This window comes from Meriones unguiculatus, chromosome 3 (genome assembly GCF_030254825.1).
Source record: "Meriones unguiculatus strain TT.TT164.6M chromosome 3, Bangor_MerUng_6.1, whole genome shotgun sequence".
NCBI lineage: Eukaryota > Metazoa > Chordata > Mammalia > Rodentia > Muridae > Meriones > Meriones unguiculatus.
The window spans coordinates 14,551,010-14,565,734 of NC_083351.1; the positions used below are offsets into that span (position 1 = coordinate 14,551,010).

Sequence of the window (14,725 nt, forward strand, 5' to 3'; positions counted from 1 at the left end):
GGGCTACACCCGCAGATGTTTTCCTTTGGAGTTCTGTGTGCTGCTAGAAGGTTCACCCTCACAGCTTCCCATGAGTCCAGCCACCCGCTTAGCTACCAGCCTACCCACTACCCAACTACCTGTCCACCCAGGTTCTGAGCGAGCCGTTCTTCCTCTCTGTCCTTCTTCCACTTCTTCCACCTTCCTCCTCTCTTCTCCCATCTTCTAATCTACCTACCAACCTCCTCTTCTCTGTCCCTCCACTTAGCCCCCTCTAGGCACCTTCTTCAGTCAGGTCCTGGAGAGGACCTCAGGCCCACCCACACATGGAGCAGCCCCAACCTCACCTTCAGCATCGCATGGCTATTCATGAGCCCAAACATCCGTGGCTCCAACTTGACAGGGGTGCCGAGTCGGGTCCAACGGGGGGAAGAGCGGGGTTCCCCAGAACTGACGCACTCTAGGGTGATGTCCTTCCCCATTTTCACATGCACAGGGCCCTCAGGGAGCACAGACACGGTAGGGGGCCCTGAGGGAGGAATGACATGCAGAGCTTCGGGTCACACTACGAGTCACAGTCCATTAACTTAGAGGGAGGGTGATGGTGGGACAGGTTTTAAACCCGGAAAGGCTGGGCTGGCAAGAGGGGCAGAGGCATAGGTTGGTGTCTCCTACCATGCACACTGAGATTGACGACGCTCTGGGCCACACCGTAGGCATTGGAAGCCACGCAGCGATAGGCCCCATGGTTGCTGGGCCGGACGCCCATAATGGTAATGATGGAGCCATTGGGGCTGATTCGGACATTGTCTGCAGGGTTGCATTGGGAAAGCGTTACAGTTAGCGTTAACTGTCTATTGACAGGATCTACGATCACCTAGGAGACAGGCCTGTGAGGGATTACCTAGGTTAGGTTAATTGGCATGGGAAGACTCATGTCAACTGTGGAGAAAGCCACTCCCTAGGCAGGGAATTCTGGGCTGCATGGACAGAGTGTGAGCTGAACAGTGGCATTCATTCATCTCTCTCTGCTTCCTGATTGTGGATACCATATGACCAGCTGCTTCAAGCCCTTGCTGCCCTGACTGCCCTGCTTTGGACGTACTCTAACCCCCAAGCTGTGACTGAAATAAGTCCTCCTCTTTGACCCCTCCCCAGTTGCTCTCATCGGGGTATTTTATCACATCAGTACTAAGAAGGAAGGCTAGGGAGGGACAGCCCATTGTCGATCCTTTGTGCCCAAGTCACAGATGGCAGAAAGTGGGAGTCCTTAGGAGTCTCCTGGGTCCTGCTCTGTCACTATGTGGATGGGTTCAAGCTTTACTCAGAGCCATTCATGAATATAGCACAGACCCAGCTTCTCACCCTGATGATCGGATGGTCCTCCTGCCTCCAGCCCAGGCGGCTAGCCACTCACCCTCCAGCTCTTGGTTCCGGGTCTTCCACTCCAGGTTGATGGGTGTTGCTCCCTCGTGGATAAGGCACTTGAAACTGGCATCTTGTCCCTGCTGCACCGTGCTGCTGGGTGGCTCAATGGAGATGACAGGGCTTCTGAGGCCTGCATGGAGTCCGAGGGTCAGATTCTGGGCTCAATAGGGTGGGCTGGCTCCACCCAGGTGGGTCCTGCCTGGGCTACAGAACCCGATCCCCCACACTCACGATAGGATGACCCCTCACTGGGAGGGACTGTGATTGTGAAGGAAGCCTCATGCTCAGGGCCAGAGCCACCAGCCACTTGGCACACATACTCGCCAGAATCAGCGGGGGAGATATGGTAGAGTCTCAGCAGGGAGCCGTGAGTCTGCCAGAAGAGAAAGAGAAGGAAGCCATCAAGGGTTCTGGGGATGAGGCAAGTTCACAAGCGAGACTCAGGAGCTAGAACTCCAGTTGCAGGGCTAAGGGAGCTTCCTGCATGGAATCTCTGAAGTCAACCCACTTTCTTAACTGAGGAGGAAACACGTTCAAACGCTAGCTGCCAAATGATCCTAGGTCTCTCCGCAACTGCTCTCTTCGTCTGGGGAACTCTTCTCCCTGACAGAAGCCTGGTTTCCATGATCCCACGAGTGCTGGGGTCCGAGTGAGGCAACTGCAGGCGGAGATCTTGCCTACCCTGGGCTTCTCCCCACCCGTACCTGGTGACGTGCAGGCAGGCTGCCCCCTCGTTTGTGCCACGTGACCTGGGCGTGGGCTTGCCCTGGTACCACACAGTTCAGATCCAGAGTCTGCCCTTCAGCCAAGTGGGAGGAGGAGGACTCTATATAGATGGGCTGGGCCAGTCCTGGGGCTGTGGGCACAGAGATGGGGAACAGTCAAGGCTCGTGGGGTGAGGGCAAGGACCTCACTGTGGTGATCCTCTTAGAGGTGACGTGGCTGAGGCATATCAACCAAGGAAGACTCCCTTCCCAGGATCTTCAGTATCTTCTTGAAACACAGGACTGGGTTCCCATTGATTGAGGGTGACCCAGATGCAGATCACGGGAGCTTTGACCTGGGTGGGCCTGATCCACGGCCATAGGAAAGCCAGTGCCCCAAGAACAATGCCAGGCCTTGCCAGGCGCGCTGACAATTGTCTGTAACCCCAGAACTTGAGGCAGAGAGGAGTGCCTCACCCACAGCTCCGTGTCACTCACCAGGGATGGGGCTGGGGTCAGAGGCCTCGATGGTGACCAAGACGGAAGCCTCCAGGGTACCCGAGCTGCCAGTCACTTGGCATGAGTACTCGCCAGAGTCCGCTGGGGACACACGGTTCAGTCTCAGCATGTGGCCATGAACCTGAACAGAGGGGAGAGAGTGGGGAAGGGCTGGGAAGCCTCCAGACGTCCCACTCTGGGCTACACAAAACTCTGCCTTATACAATAGACAGAGTTTAGGAAGTGGGGTCTTGAGGAAGTGGTGTCCTATCTAAGGCAAAGGTGTTGGCATTGGTGGTGGCCCTGTTGCACCTAGGTTGTTTGCTTCTACTTGCTCCTAGAGCCTGTACAATGTCCCCCAAAATACGACTGACTGCTGGGGCCACCCTCTCTTCAGGGGATGGGCTCAGGAAATGATCGCTGGGGCTGAGGAGGATGGGGCACATGCTGCTCTTTCCAGGCTCCGTACCTGGTGCCCGGTGGGCAGACTCCCTCCACGTTTGTGCCACGTCACCTGGGCATGGGCCTGCCCAGGAACCACACAGCTTAGATCCAGGGTCTGCCCCTCAGCCACTCGGGAGGATGAGGTCTCGATGCGGATGGGCGGGACTCCACCTGGGGCAGGGGTTGGGGGACACAGCGAGGGGTTAGGGGCTCTCAGCCCCTCCCCAGGTGCCCTACTGTGCAGACTGGATTCCGGGGGAGGGAGTGGCTCCTTTCCCTTTCCTCGGACCTGGAGGGTAGAGCTCCCTGTGAGCTCTTTCTCCTAGGCTTCTCTTTCTCCTAGTCCACCCCGACCCCCGGCAACACTGTTCTCTGAATCATGGTGCCAGGCTCCTCTGCAGAGTCACTGACACTTTCCAATCTTCAGTAAGTTGGTAGCTAAGAACTCAGATCTTGGGGCCAGACTGCAAGAAGTCAACTCTTAGCACGACCATTTAACATGTGCTCTTTGGAAAGCTACCTCTATGCCTCTGTTTCCTCAACTGTGAATCGGAGGACAATCATCCTGCCTCAGGGCTAACAGGATGAAATGTTGTTAATGTGTACGTAGTGCAGATTGGCATCTGGGCAACTTGCAACTCAGACATCACATCTACTCAGAGTTTCCATCATGGCTGAGTCCTGGCTCCCCACCGCTACCAGTGCCTGTGTTTTCCTTTAACTGAATCACCTTTAAAGCCTTTAAGTCCTTAGTCCCACTCTAGCGCTAACTACCATGAACCACAACAGAACGGAGGTGCCACAGTTGTTAATATGCCACCACTAGTAGATACACTTATTGAGACACACATCAAATGACAGCTAACGCCCTGCAGGGCAAGCCCAGGCTTTAGGGACCTCACTGGATTGCCTGTACAGTGAGATAGCAGTGGGTAGGAACCCCACTATCCTTTCTCCACCGCAGTGTGGAGAGGCAAAGTTCTTTGCCATAGGAAAGCCAGTGCCCCTATGGTGGAGACGTTGAGGCCTAAGCCCGCCGATGCCACACTTGAAAGCTTGTGTTTTCAAGCCCCTGAGAGAGACAGGACTCTATGTCACATGGCCTGGCCCTCTGTTCTGGAACAGTGAGGGTGAGTAAGAGACAGGAGGCAGAAGTCTGGGATCAGAAGACCTGCTGTCCCTAGGTCTCAAAGAACCTTCCTTTTGCCCAACTCAGCTGCTGTTCTCCCTCCCTTGTGTCTTTCCAGACCCATGCAGGAATTCTCACCAGGGACATGGACATTAGGGGCAGCCGCTGTAATGGAGACCAGGACTGAAGTCTCCAGAGGGCCAGAGCTGCTCAGGACACTGCACACATACTCGCCCGAGTCTGCTGGGGTCACCTGGTACAGCCGAAGCCTTGAGCCATGGGCCTGGGCAAGGGGAGGCAGAGGCAGAGGAGGAATAAGATGTTAACCAAGAGCCCTGCCTGGAAGTTAGGAGCCAGGCTCTATCCTCCCATCCAGGTGTGCAAGGAACGCCCCCAGGACTCTCAGGCCTCCCTCCCGGCAGAGCAAACTAGGGTTCCCAGACAGCATCTCTCATTTCACACCTGATGATGAGGGGGGAGGCTTCCCCCTCGCTTATGCCATGTGACCTGGGCATGGGCGTGCCCAGGGACCACACAGTTCAGATCCAGGGTCTGTCCTTCGGCCACATGTGAAGAGGAGGACTCAATCCTGATGGGTGCAGCACCAGCAGGGACTGAGGACAGAGGAGGGCAGGTTGGCCTGAGGCAGAACCCCATTCTCAAGTGGGACTTAGGATCCACAACACAGAAAACCTGTGGCCCAGGGCAGCCTCAGCTACCCCTTGGCAAGCACCAACAAGTGTGCCAGGCACAGCTCTAAGGGGCCACATCCTTGACTAACTCATTTAACCCTCATGGTTCCGTCTTCTGTGATGACGGACATGTCCTTTTATGTGGGCTATCTTCTTATTTACAGGTGTGAGCTATCTCGCTCAGCATAAAATGAACTTCTTATGTGTTTGTGTGTGTGTATGTGTGTATTTATTTTGGAGGCAGGGCTCCACTCTGTAGCCCAGGCTGGCCTTTCTCTTGTCTTCTGAGTGTCAAATCTTGTCTTTTTGAGATATGGTCTCTTACTGGCCTGGAATGCTCGCTCACCAGGTGGACTAAGATGGCTGGCGGATGAGTCCTCCTATGTCTGTCTCCCTTACACCATGGCAACTAGCCTGCGGCGTCACATCTCCGCAGTGGGCTTTAACTCAGATTCTCACGGCAGTATGGCAAGCTCTTCACTGACCAGCTAGCTCCCCAGCCAGCAAATCAAATTTCCTTCTGTTTTTTTTTTTTTTTTTTTTTTTTGTGCAGTACTTGGGTCGAACCTAGGATCTTTTGCTTGCTGGGCAAGTGTTCCAGGACCCAGCCACATCCCCGGTCCTTTTTCCACTTTGGGGTTGAGATTGGGGTTGGGGAGGGGGTCTCACTTAATTGCATAGACTGGTCTTGAACTTTTGATTCTCCTGTGTCAGCTCCCTAACTAGCAGAGAGTATAGGCCTTTGCCACCAGGCCTGGCTTATTAACTATCATATGCACACAGCTGGTGGGTAGAAGGCTTTGTGAGGCCGGAGTGATCTGTGTCCTCAGTTTACTGTCAAGGAGACCGAGGTTGTGAGCAAAGTGTTAACTCAGTTGTGGAGCGACACAGTGGGATCTGAACACAGACACTCTGTAAATCCTTGCTCTCACCTACACCCCGGTCTGTGGGCTCCAAATCAAGGCTCCTCTTCCTTGGGGACTGTGTTTCCCTGTCCCTTTCCTAGGTCAGGAGTCAGACTCACCAGAGGGGCTGTTGGTGCTGGGGGAGACGGAGACCATGATAGAGGTCTCCTGGGCATCGATGTTGTTGTTGGCTCGGCACACATACTCGCCGGAGTCAGCCACTGACATCTGGTGTAGCCGTAGGCGAGAGCCATGGGTCTGGGGCAGGTGGAGATAGGACGGAGAGACAGAGCTGGAGTCAGGAGCACAGGGGCCCAATGGATTCCACCTCCGTAACCCGCCTCAGTGTTGGGATTACAGGTAGGTGCAGGACCGCATCTGGCTAACGCTCATGCCTGAGTGCTGGGATCTGAACTAAGCCCCCCCCCCATACACAGACCAGAATGGCCTGGAGTTTACTAAACAGCTGAAGAGAGCTTTGGACTTCTAATCCTTCCGCTCTCACACGCTGAGTGTTCGGAACACGGTACAACTCCTGCTTTATGTGGGGCTCAGGATGAAGCACTCACCCAAGGCAAGCGTCTTCCCAGCTGAGCTACTTTCCTAGCCTGCGGGCTGTCTTTTGTTGACCCAAAGTCCAGCGTGCTGGAGGGCACCGGGCATGAGAGGGCATGCCACCCTGAGAGGTCAAAGGGCCACCCCACTCCACAGTTCCTTTCATTACCTGGTGTCTGGAAGGCAGGCTGCCCCCACGCTTGTACCACGTGATGGTGGCCTGGGGCTGCCCAACCACCACACAGTTCAGATCCAAGGTCTGTCCTTCGACCACCGTGGGAGATGAGGTCTCAATCCTCATTGGTGGGGAGACACTGGGCACTGGGGACAGAGCAGGGGAGGGGAGAGGATGTAATCAGGCAATACTGGCAATGCCGGGGACCTCTGGCTCCCTGGCACTCACTTGCCCAGCTCCTTGTCCACCCACGTTCATACCATGGGATGGACCTCTGCTCTCGATGGTGACGATGAGTGAGGTCTCCTGGGAGCCAGCGCCGTTGCTGACATGGCACACATACTCTCCAGAGTCTGCTGGGGTCACTTGAGGGATCCGGAGGCGGGAGCCCACAATCTGGACGGGCAGATGGCAGTGAGCGGAGGCAGCAGCGAAGCGAGGTGGGCGAGGTGGGTGCTGCAGCTACAGGATCCTAACTCCCCTCCCCCAGCAGCAGCAGCCTCAGCACCTTCTTGAGGCTCCTGGGGTGACCTTCTCTGGGTCCTGTGGAAGGAGCTAGTGCTTGTGCTAGAGGTTAAGGGCTAGGGCTAGAATCCACTCTGGACTTCCTACCAGGCTGTTGTCCAATCTCTTGGCTCTGTACCTGATGCCGGCTGGGCAAGCTGCCTCCACGCTTATACCAGGTGATGGTGTGGGGGGTGAGGCTGGCAACCAGGCAGTTCAGGTCCAGGGTGTGCCCATTGGCCAGGGAAGGAGTCGAGGACTCGATGCGAACGGGGTATACCACGCTCTGGGCTGGGGTGAGACAGAATGCAATGTGTAGGTGTGGCTGGGGGTGTGTGGCCGGGCCCCTTACAGCTCCTGCTGTTCACGGAAATCCCTAGGACACTCACGGTGGGAGGGGCTGTGGTGCTGCTGGATAGTGATGAGGACAGAGGCTTCATGGGTGCCGGAGCTGCTGACCACCCGGCACACATACTCCCCTGAGTCGGCTGGGGTCACCTGGAGCAGCCTCAGCCTTGAGCCATGTACCTGGGATAGAGGCGCCAGGTTCAGAGACCAGCATGGCAGCCACCCATGTTGTCTTCTCTGGCTTCCTCCCAGCCTAGCAAGCTAGTGATTGCATAGGTTATGGCCCGTTAAGTCCCTTTAGGCCTGCCACCCCCCACCATACAGGGCTTGCAAGAGACTCAGCCAGAACTTATGCCCCAGACATCCATCTGACAGATGACCTCAAGGATCATAGAAGTGAAGCTATGGGCCAAAGTCACTCGGCAGGCAAATGGCGGAGTGCCTGCCTCTGAACTGTGACAGGCTTGAGTTCATAACCTGTGCTCTTTACTCCCCAGCTACGAGGATTCTTCGGGCCCTTCCTTTGCTCGCCACCTCCTACCTGATGCCGGCCAGAGAGGCTGCCTCCACGTTTGTGCCAGGAGATCTGGGGGTGAGCCAGCCCAGCAACAAGGCAGTTCAGATCCAGGCTCTGCCCTTCTGCCACGTGGGAGGGCAACGACTCGATTCGGACCGGAGGGGTGACCCCGAGTGCTAGCAACAGAGAGCCGAGTGTGGGTCTTCAGCAGATGAGACATGGGTGTGAGTGGGGGCAGGGAGCCCTGGTCTCACGGAGGTACAGTAGGCAGTGTTGCCTCAGGAGCCTCCCTGAGTGGTATCCAGCCCTATCCGATTCCTGTCCCTTCCCAACAGGGCTACTTACCAGGCACAGAGCCTGCAGGTTCAATGGCGACCAGGACAGAGCTCTCCAGAGGCACGGGCCCTCCCTCTACCCGGCACACGTATTCTCCCGAGTCGACAGGGGACAACTGGTGCAGCCGCAGCAGGGAGCCATGGATCTGGCCAAGAGAGGGTGGCATCAGGAGGGAATCCTCCCAGGACCAACACGATACCCATAATCTGCGAACTGCTGCCCTCTGTGAGCCCCAAGCCTTGGCCATCAGCTCTGGGTCAGCCAGGTCTTGTCTTAGGAGTCGGGGGCTGCTGGGGAAAGCCCTGAAGAACTGGCACACATCTTCCCGCACGATGGCAATGCTACGCACACCCTCTCCAATCCGAGCCAAGACCCTCTGCAGGGTCTGCCCTCTGACGACTGTAAACACTCTCCCCATCGGAGGCATGTAAATTAGCGCATGATACAGTCAGGGAAATCAGAAGGCTGCCAACCCCGGAACAAGAGCCAATAAGCCGCAAAGATGGCTCAGCACCACCCATAAGCTGAGATCCCTGCAAATATACAATTTTGAACTTGGTCTTGAGACTCTGAAAACAGGGACTGTCTCCTTGCAGACCCTGAACCTACAGCACAGAGAGGTTGGGCAACCGGCCCAGGGTCGCAATGGTAGAGTACAATTCATACCTAAGCTGGTCAAGCAAAAGCTTTGGTTCTAGCCACAGTAGGACACACTGAGTGATGGGGCCCGAGGCACCGGTTCTCCCACCCAGAATCCCCCTGCTTGGCTCCTTAGCCCCGCTGCCCTCTACCTGGTGCTGGGCAGGCAGGCTGCCTCCTCGCTTGTGCCACGTGACCTGGGCATGGGCTTGTCCTTGCACCACACACTTCAGATCCAGGGTCTGCCCCTCAGCCACGTGAGAGGAGGAGGACTCGATGCGAATGGGTGGTGTGCTATCGGGGGCTGGAGGGAAAGTCACAGTCAGCCAGATTCTCTGAAGCTGCTCCAGGCTCCCCTCCCGCCACGTGCCAGCCCCGTCAAGTGGGCTACTCACGGTAGGCAAAGTTAGCCCCCTGGTTGCCTGTGACCTTGACTGTGATGGTGGCCTCCTGTCCATTGCCCGCCCTGCAAACATATTCTCCAGCATCAACTGGGGAGGCGTGGAAGATGTACAGGCGGGAGCCACGGACCTGGGCAGCCACGACAGGGGTGTGAGAGGGCTTCAGGAGCCCAGCAGGAGCCCCACACATGCCTGCCAGCCTGTGGCCCCTAGAAGGGCTACCACCCACGGACCCTTCCACATTCTGGGAGTGAGTACCTGATGCCGGGCAGGCAGGCTGCCCCCACGCTTGTACCATGTGACCTGTGCGTGAGCTTGTCCTGCTACCACACAGTTGAGATCCAGTGTCTGACCCTCAGCCACTGTGGAGGATGAAGACTCAATTCTGACAGGAGGGACAGGTCCAGGGGCTGTAGGGACAGGGGGAAAGTTACAGATATTTCCCAAGAGACAGGGATGGAACTCCCTCTCGAAGCTGGCCCAGCCTTGCAATCTGAGGTCAGGCCCCCATTTCAGAAAACTGACAACCCAGTCTTGAAGTCCAGAGCTCAATAACTGATGAAAGACCCAGGCTTTTCTCACAGCAGAAGGCAGGAAGAGAGAGAGTAAGTGAGTAAGACAGGTGATCATTAAGGCTAGAAGGGAGGAGCAGAGGCAGGAGTAGAAACCAAGGGAGAGACATGGCCAAGGGAGCAAGATGGAAGAGCTGGGTCATTCAGACAAAGCTGTCTGCCTAGGCAGGTCCCTGAAGCCAGAGCCTAGGTGGCCTGCTGTCCCCAGCTAGCAGTAGGAGCCATAGATAGGAACATCACTCCCTGGAAGGCTTCTGCCTCTCTTGCAGAAAAGAGCCACTCACCAGGGATGGGTTCAGCAGGTTCGATGGTAACCAGGACAGAGGTCTCTGTGTGCTCAGAGCCCAGGACCACGCGGCACACGTACTCGCCTGAGTCAGCAGGGGACACCTGGTGTAGTCTCAGCAGGGGACCGTGGGTCTGCGGGCATGGGGTGGATTGGGGGTTAGGCAGGGCCCAAAGTGTTCCCATCCATCCCCTCTAGCAGGCCGGCCCTGGCATGCCTTTACCTGGTGCCTGGCGGGAAGGCTGCCTCCACGTTTATGCCATGTCACCTGTGCCTGCCCAGGCACCACGCACCTCAGATCCAGGGTTTGCCCCTCCGCCACATGGGAGGACGAGGACTCAATGCGGATGGGTGAAATGCTGCCAGTGGCTGGGCACAGAGAGGGTGGTTAGAGGCCCAGCCTTGAACCTCTGGCACCCCTGAGCAGAGAAAGGAGCACCCTTTCTTTTCCCCGCCTCCAGCTCAGGCCTTTTGGCTCATCTGCCCTCATAATCTTCAGGTGACAAGATGTAGGGACCCAAGGACTTTCTCGGTCAGGCCATGCAAGAGGGATGCACAGCAATGTTGCTGCTCCCTTCTCAGAACACTGACCATGGTTTCCCATCATGCTTCACGGGGCCCATGTCACCTACGTATGCTCCGACAGCTTCACAGTTCCCATCAGGCTAAGCAAACCCAGACCTGACAGGTGTTAAAACCACACCTAGGCCCAGTGGCTAATCCACAAATGGCACTGTCTACCCAGAGCAGGAAAATGAGGTCAACAGAGGTCGAAGAGCCAGCTCAAGGTTGATATGGGGCAGAGTTCAAATTTGAACCCATGTCAGCCTGACTCCTGGCTCAGGGTGGAAGCCAACACTGCTCTTTGCAGGTAGTCAAGCTTGAGGCAAGCTAAGCCAGAATTCACTCCACCCCCAGCCTGTTGGCTTCCAGATCAGGCATCAGAGGCTAACAGGATGCCTCTGCACCCTGATGGCTCTGGAGTGATTATAGACACCCTTCCCTGAAGCTGGGAGAGCCTGTAGCTCTGTCCCTCTCAGCCCCGCTGATCCCTCACCTGGGGTGTAGCTGGGGCCTGAATGGGTGCTGTGAAGGACAGAGACAACAATGGAAGCCTCCTTGGGGCCCAAGTCACTCTCCACTTGGCACACATATTCTCCAGAATCCGCTGGTGAGACCTGGGGGAGCCGAAGCCGGGAGCCGTGGACCTGGACGGTGTGGGGCAAGGGTGAGGATGGGGCTGGAGCTGTGATTACCACTCCCTCAGAGCCTCAGGAGTTCAGTCATTCAACTCATGGGCTCCACTCCTCAGAGCCATTCACACTAGGCTGGGATCCAGGAGTGAGGGAACTGTCCTGGTCCTACAGGAGGGCTTGGCTGAAGCACAAAGGCCCATCATGTCTCGCCAAACCCCTCTCTGACCCCTCCCCGCTCCTCCCCCTCCACCCAACACTCACATTCACAGGCTGTCGGCAGCCAGTGCCTCTGACCCCGAGTCCCAGCCCCAGGCTGGAAAAAAACCTCCTACCTGAGCACGGGGAGGCAGACTGCCCCCTCTCTTATACCACGTGATCTGGGTATAGGTCAACCCCATCACCGCACAGTTGAGATCAAGTGTCTGTCCTTCCGTCACAGATGGCGATGAGGACTCGATCCTCACTGGCACTGAGTTGGCACCTGAGGCTGTGGCCACAGTGGGGTTAAGCATACCTCAGAGAGCCTTGGCCCACCTTACCCATAATAACGTCAGCCCTGGAAACCCCGTACCTGAGAGGACGACCACCTGAATGCGGGCCTGAGCGGTGCCTGTGGGGCTGGTGGCCACACACAGGTAGAAGCCAGCATCAGCAGCCGTAATGGCTGGGATGATCAGTGTGGGGATTTCCGTGTTCTCTGACCGCGCCTGCCACATGGAGAGAGGGCTTGGGTACTTGTAAGGGGGCCAGCCGGGGCGGGGCTCAGAAGGAGAAAGCCCTTCATCAAGATCAAGGCCCAGCAAGACTCCAAGGACCACGGAACTGGGGACTATTAGAATAGAAGCCTTTTGGAATTGGGGGCCATGGAATCAGGCAGTAAAGGGCTGGGTGGGCTGCAAGGGTGTAAGCAGGAAGTACAGGGAGCCTGAGGAGAGAGAGAGCACGGAGGGATGGATGCTGCCTCACCTGTGGGGGCAGGCTGCCTCCCTCCTTCCTCCAGGTGATGCTGGCACTGGGCACTCCCGCTGCCCTGCAGTACAGCCTGACTGTGCGGCCCTCGTACACCTGGGTCCTCTCGGGACTCACCTGGACTCTGGGTCCACTGCCCCCTGCAGACAGAGCTCCTGTGAGGATGCCTCTCTGAGCTTCCCCCGGCCCCACCCCGACCTCGAGCCCTGCCCTCTCACCGTGCACCTGAAGCATGGCCCTGGCCACATGCTGCCCGGCGCTGCTGACGGCACGGCACAGGTACTGGCCCTGATCGGAAGGTTCGATTGCTGGCAGGAGCAGGATGCCGTGGTGGATCTGAGCCTTCTGAGGAAGCTGGCCACTAGGACCACCTGGTATGGACACGGGTGTCAGCGCACCCCGGGACGGACTGTCCTCTTGCTCTTGTCCTCCTCACCTGGGAGAGTCAGTCTCACCTATCCATTCCAGGGTGGGTGTGGGGCTTCCCGTGGCACTACAGCGGAACTCAGCCTGTTGCCCAGGCTGCACAGTGAGCTGGGGTGGGTGTATGGAGGCCACAGGGGCAGTGGAGGAGGTGCCTGAGACTAACAAGGGAGAAGCAAGGATGAGTTATGGTCAGGGTGGGGACTGCCCTCCCCCTCACAGCCATGGCAGAGCCCCTTGCCAGTCTCTGCTTCTGCTCTAGGCCAGCATGGCCATCCATGCAGTAGCCAGACAGGGCCTTGAAAGACCAACATGGGCTTCGTCGCTTTTTTACCTAAGACCTGCCCATAGCACTCTCCCACCTCTTTTTTGGAAGAGGCTTCCCAGTGCTGCCTAGACTCCTCAACTTGACAGTATTCCTGCCTCAACCTTCAGCTGCAGAGGCTACAGGCCTGCATCACCACGCCATCTTCCCCTCGTTTTGTGCTCTCCAATCCATCACTCTCATCCCTGACACTCATTCATCACCACCTACAAGTATCTTGTGTCTGCTTCTCAATAAGGTCACCTCAGCTAGGACATACCCCTCGAGAGGGCTGAGATAAAGTTTGTCCTCCTGTTCCCCGCTTCTTCAGAACCTAGAGCATGTAAGGGGACAGGCTCCAGTCACAACAAGGCATACCCTGAACATGCAGTGTGGCTGTGCCCTGGTCCATGGCGAACATGTTGGAGCCAGTACACACGTAGGTGCCCGCATCGCTTGGCTGCACGTTGCGAATGGTCAGGATGCCATTGAAGTCCATAGCACGGGAAGGCAGCTTCCCATTGTGCAGGCGGGTCCATACCAGGGTGTAGGCTGGCGACTGTGGGGCAGCAGCAGGGTGAGGGACATGTGTGGGCTCGGGGAGCCCAGGAGACACACTCCCCTCATCACTCCCTATTGCCTCACTTTGCTCTTGGCTGTGCAGATGAAGGTGACGTCAGCTCCGGGCCGCACACTCTGGCTCCGCTGTTCCTCCACTGTCACCGTGATGGGCTTGCTGGGAGCCTCTGGGAGCGGGAAGTCGCCAGTGAGCCTCTCACCCCTGCTCTGGATCACTTCCTCTTAAGCCTGCTCTCCCTACTCCTTGGGTGAGACAGGTCTTTCTGTTTCCCTGGCTGGCCTGAAAGTCACTATTTATGCCAGGATGGCCTCAAACTCATAGAGATCTTCCTGCTTCTGTTCCCTGAGTTCTTTCTCTCTCTCTAAAGACGCAATCTCATACACTGCATGTTGGCTTCAAACTCCTTTTGCAGCTAAAGTTTGCAGAATGACCTTAAACTTTTTTTTTTTTTTTGAGACAGGGTTTCTCTGTGTAGCCTTGGCTGTCCTAGACTCACTCTGTAGACCAGGCTGGCCTCGAACTTATAGAGATCTACTTGCCTCTGCCTGCCAGAGTGTTGGGATTACAGGTTTGTGCTACCACACCTAGTTTTTATTATATATATATATATATATATATATATATATATATATATATGTGTGTGTGTGTGTGTGTGTGTGTGTGTGTGTGTATAAACATAAGCATATATCTAATATATAATTATATATTTATAATTTATAATAATAATAGTGTGTGTGTGTGTGTGTGTGTGTGTATACATGTGAGTACAGGTGTCTGCAGAGGCCAGAAGAGAGTGTCAGATCCTCTTGGAGCTGGAGTTACAGGTGATTGTAAGCTGCCTAGGTCGGAAGAGTATCCTCTGGTGTTAACCACTGAGCCATGTCTCCAATCCCACACCTGGTTTCATGTAGCTCAAGTGCAAGGCTTTGTGCATGGTTGGCAAGCCCTCTACCAGCTAAGGGACATTCCCAGCCCACCTCCTCTGGACATTTCTCCTTCCTAGTACACTGCGATGCCATTTCACTTCCTGGTGCCTCCCTGCACCTTCCTGGCAGCACTCATGTTTGTCCCTGCTGGCCCTGAGCAGCCAGCATGTGGCCCAGTGGGAGCACACGGGCCATCATCATCCCATGTGACAAAT

At 56.3% G+C, this 14,725-nt stretch overlaps 1 protein-coding gene across 2 annotated transcripts in view; it reads right to left on the minus strand.

Moving 5' to 3' along the window:
- Positions 1–14,725, minus strand: part of Hspg2 (heparan sulfate proteoglycan 2) — a 97,491-nt gene that overhangs the window by 16,694 nt on the left and 66,072 nt on the right. For both annotated transcript variants that reach the window (XM_021630806.2, XM_021630805.2), the window contains exons 43-71: positions 13,650–13,750; positions 13,383–13,563; positions 12,733–12,861; positions 12,496–12,648; positions 12,275–12,417; positions 11,880–12,015; positions 11,641–11,795; positions 11,170–11,320; positions 10,336–10,481; positions 10,111–10,246; positions 9,513–9,664; positions 9,249–9,384; positions 9,006–9,157; positions 8,224–8,359; positions 7,903–8,054; positions 7,403–7,541; positions 7,153–7,304; positions 6,770–6,905; positions 6,504–6,655; positions 5,899–6,037; positions 4,645–4,796; positions 4,321–4,465; positions 3,079–3,224; positions 2,610–2,751; positions 2,112–2,263; positions 1,639–1,780; positions 1,397–1,537; positions 655–789; positions 327–508 (exon numbers count right to left, since the gene is read on the minus strand). In XM_021630806.2, coding sequence (XP_021486481.1) covers positions 327–508; positions 655–789; positions 1,397–1,537; positions 1,639–1,780; positions 2,112–2,263; positions 2,610–2,751; positions 3,079–3,224; positions 4,321–4,465; positions 4,645–4,796; positions 5,899–6,037; positions 6,504–6,655; positions 6,770–6,905; positions 7,153–7,304; positions 7,403–7,541; positions 7,903–8,054; positions 8,224–8,359; positions 9,006–9,157; positions 9,249–9,384; positions 9,513–9,664; positions 10,111–10,246; positions 10,336–10,481; positions 11,170–11,320; positions 11,641–11,795; positions 11,880–12,015; positions 12,275–12,417; positions 12,496–12,648; positions 12,733–12,861; positions 13,383–13,563; positions 13,650–13,750 — 4,214 coding nt within the window. The remainder of the gene's footprint in view (positions 1–326; positions 509–654; positions 790–1,396; positions 1,538–1,638; positions 1,781–2,111; positions 2,264–2,609; positions 2,752–3,078; positions 3,225–4,320; positions 4,466–4,644; positions 4,797–5,898; positions 6,038–6,503; positions 6,656–6,769; positions 6,906–7,152; positions 7,305–7,402; positions 7,542–7,902; positions 8,055–8,223; positions 8,360–9,005; positions 9,158–9,248; positions 9,385–9,512; positions 9,665–10,110; positions 10,247–10,335; positions 10,482–11,169; positions 11,321–11,640; positions 11,796–11,879; positions 12,016–12,274; positions 12,418–12,495; positions 12,649–12,732; positions 12,862–13,382; positions 13,564–13,649; positions 13,751–14,725) is intronic.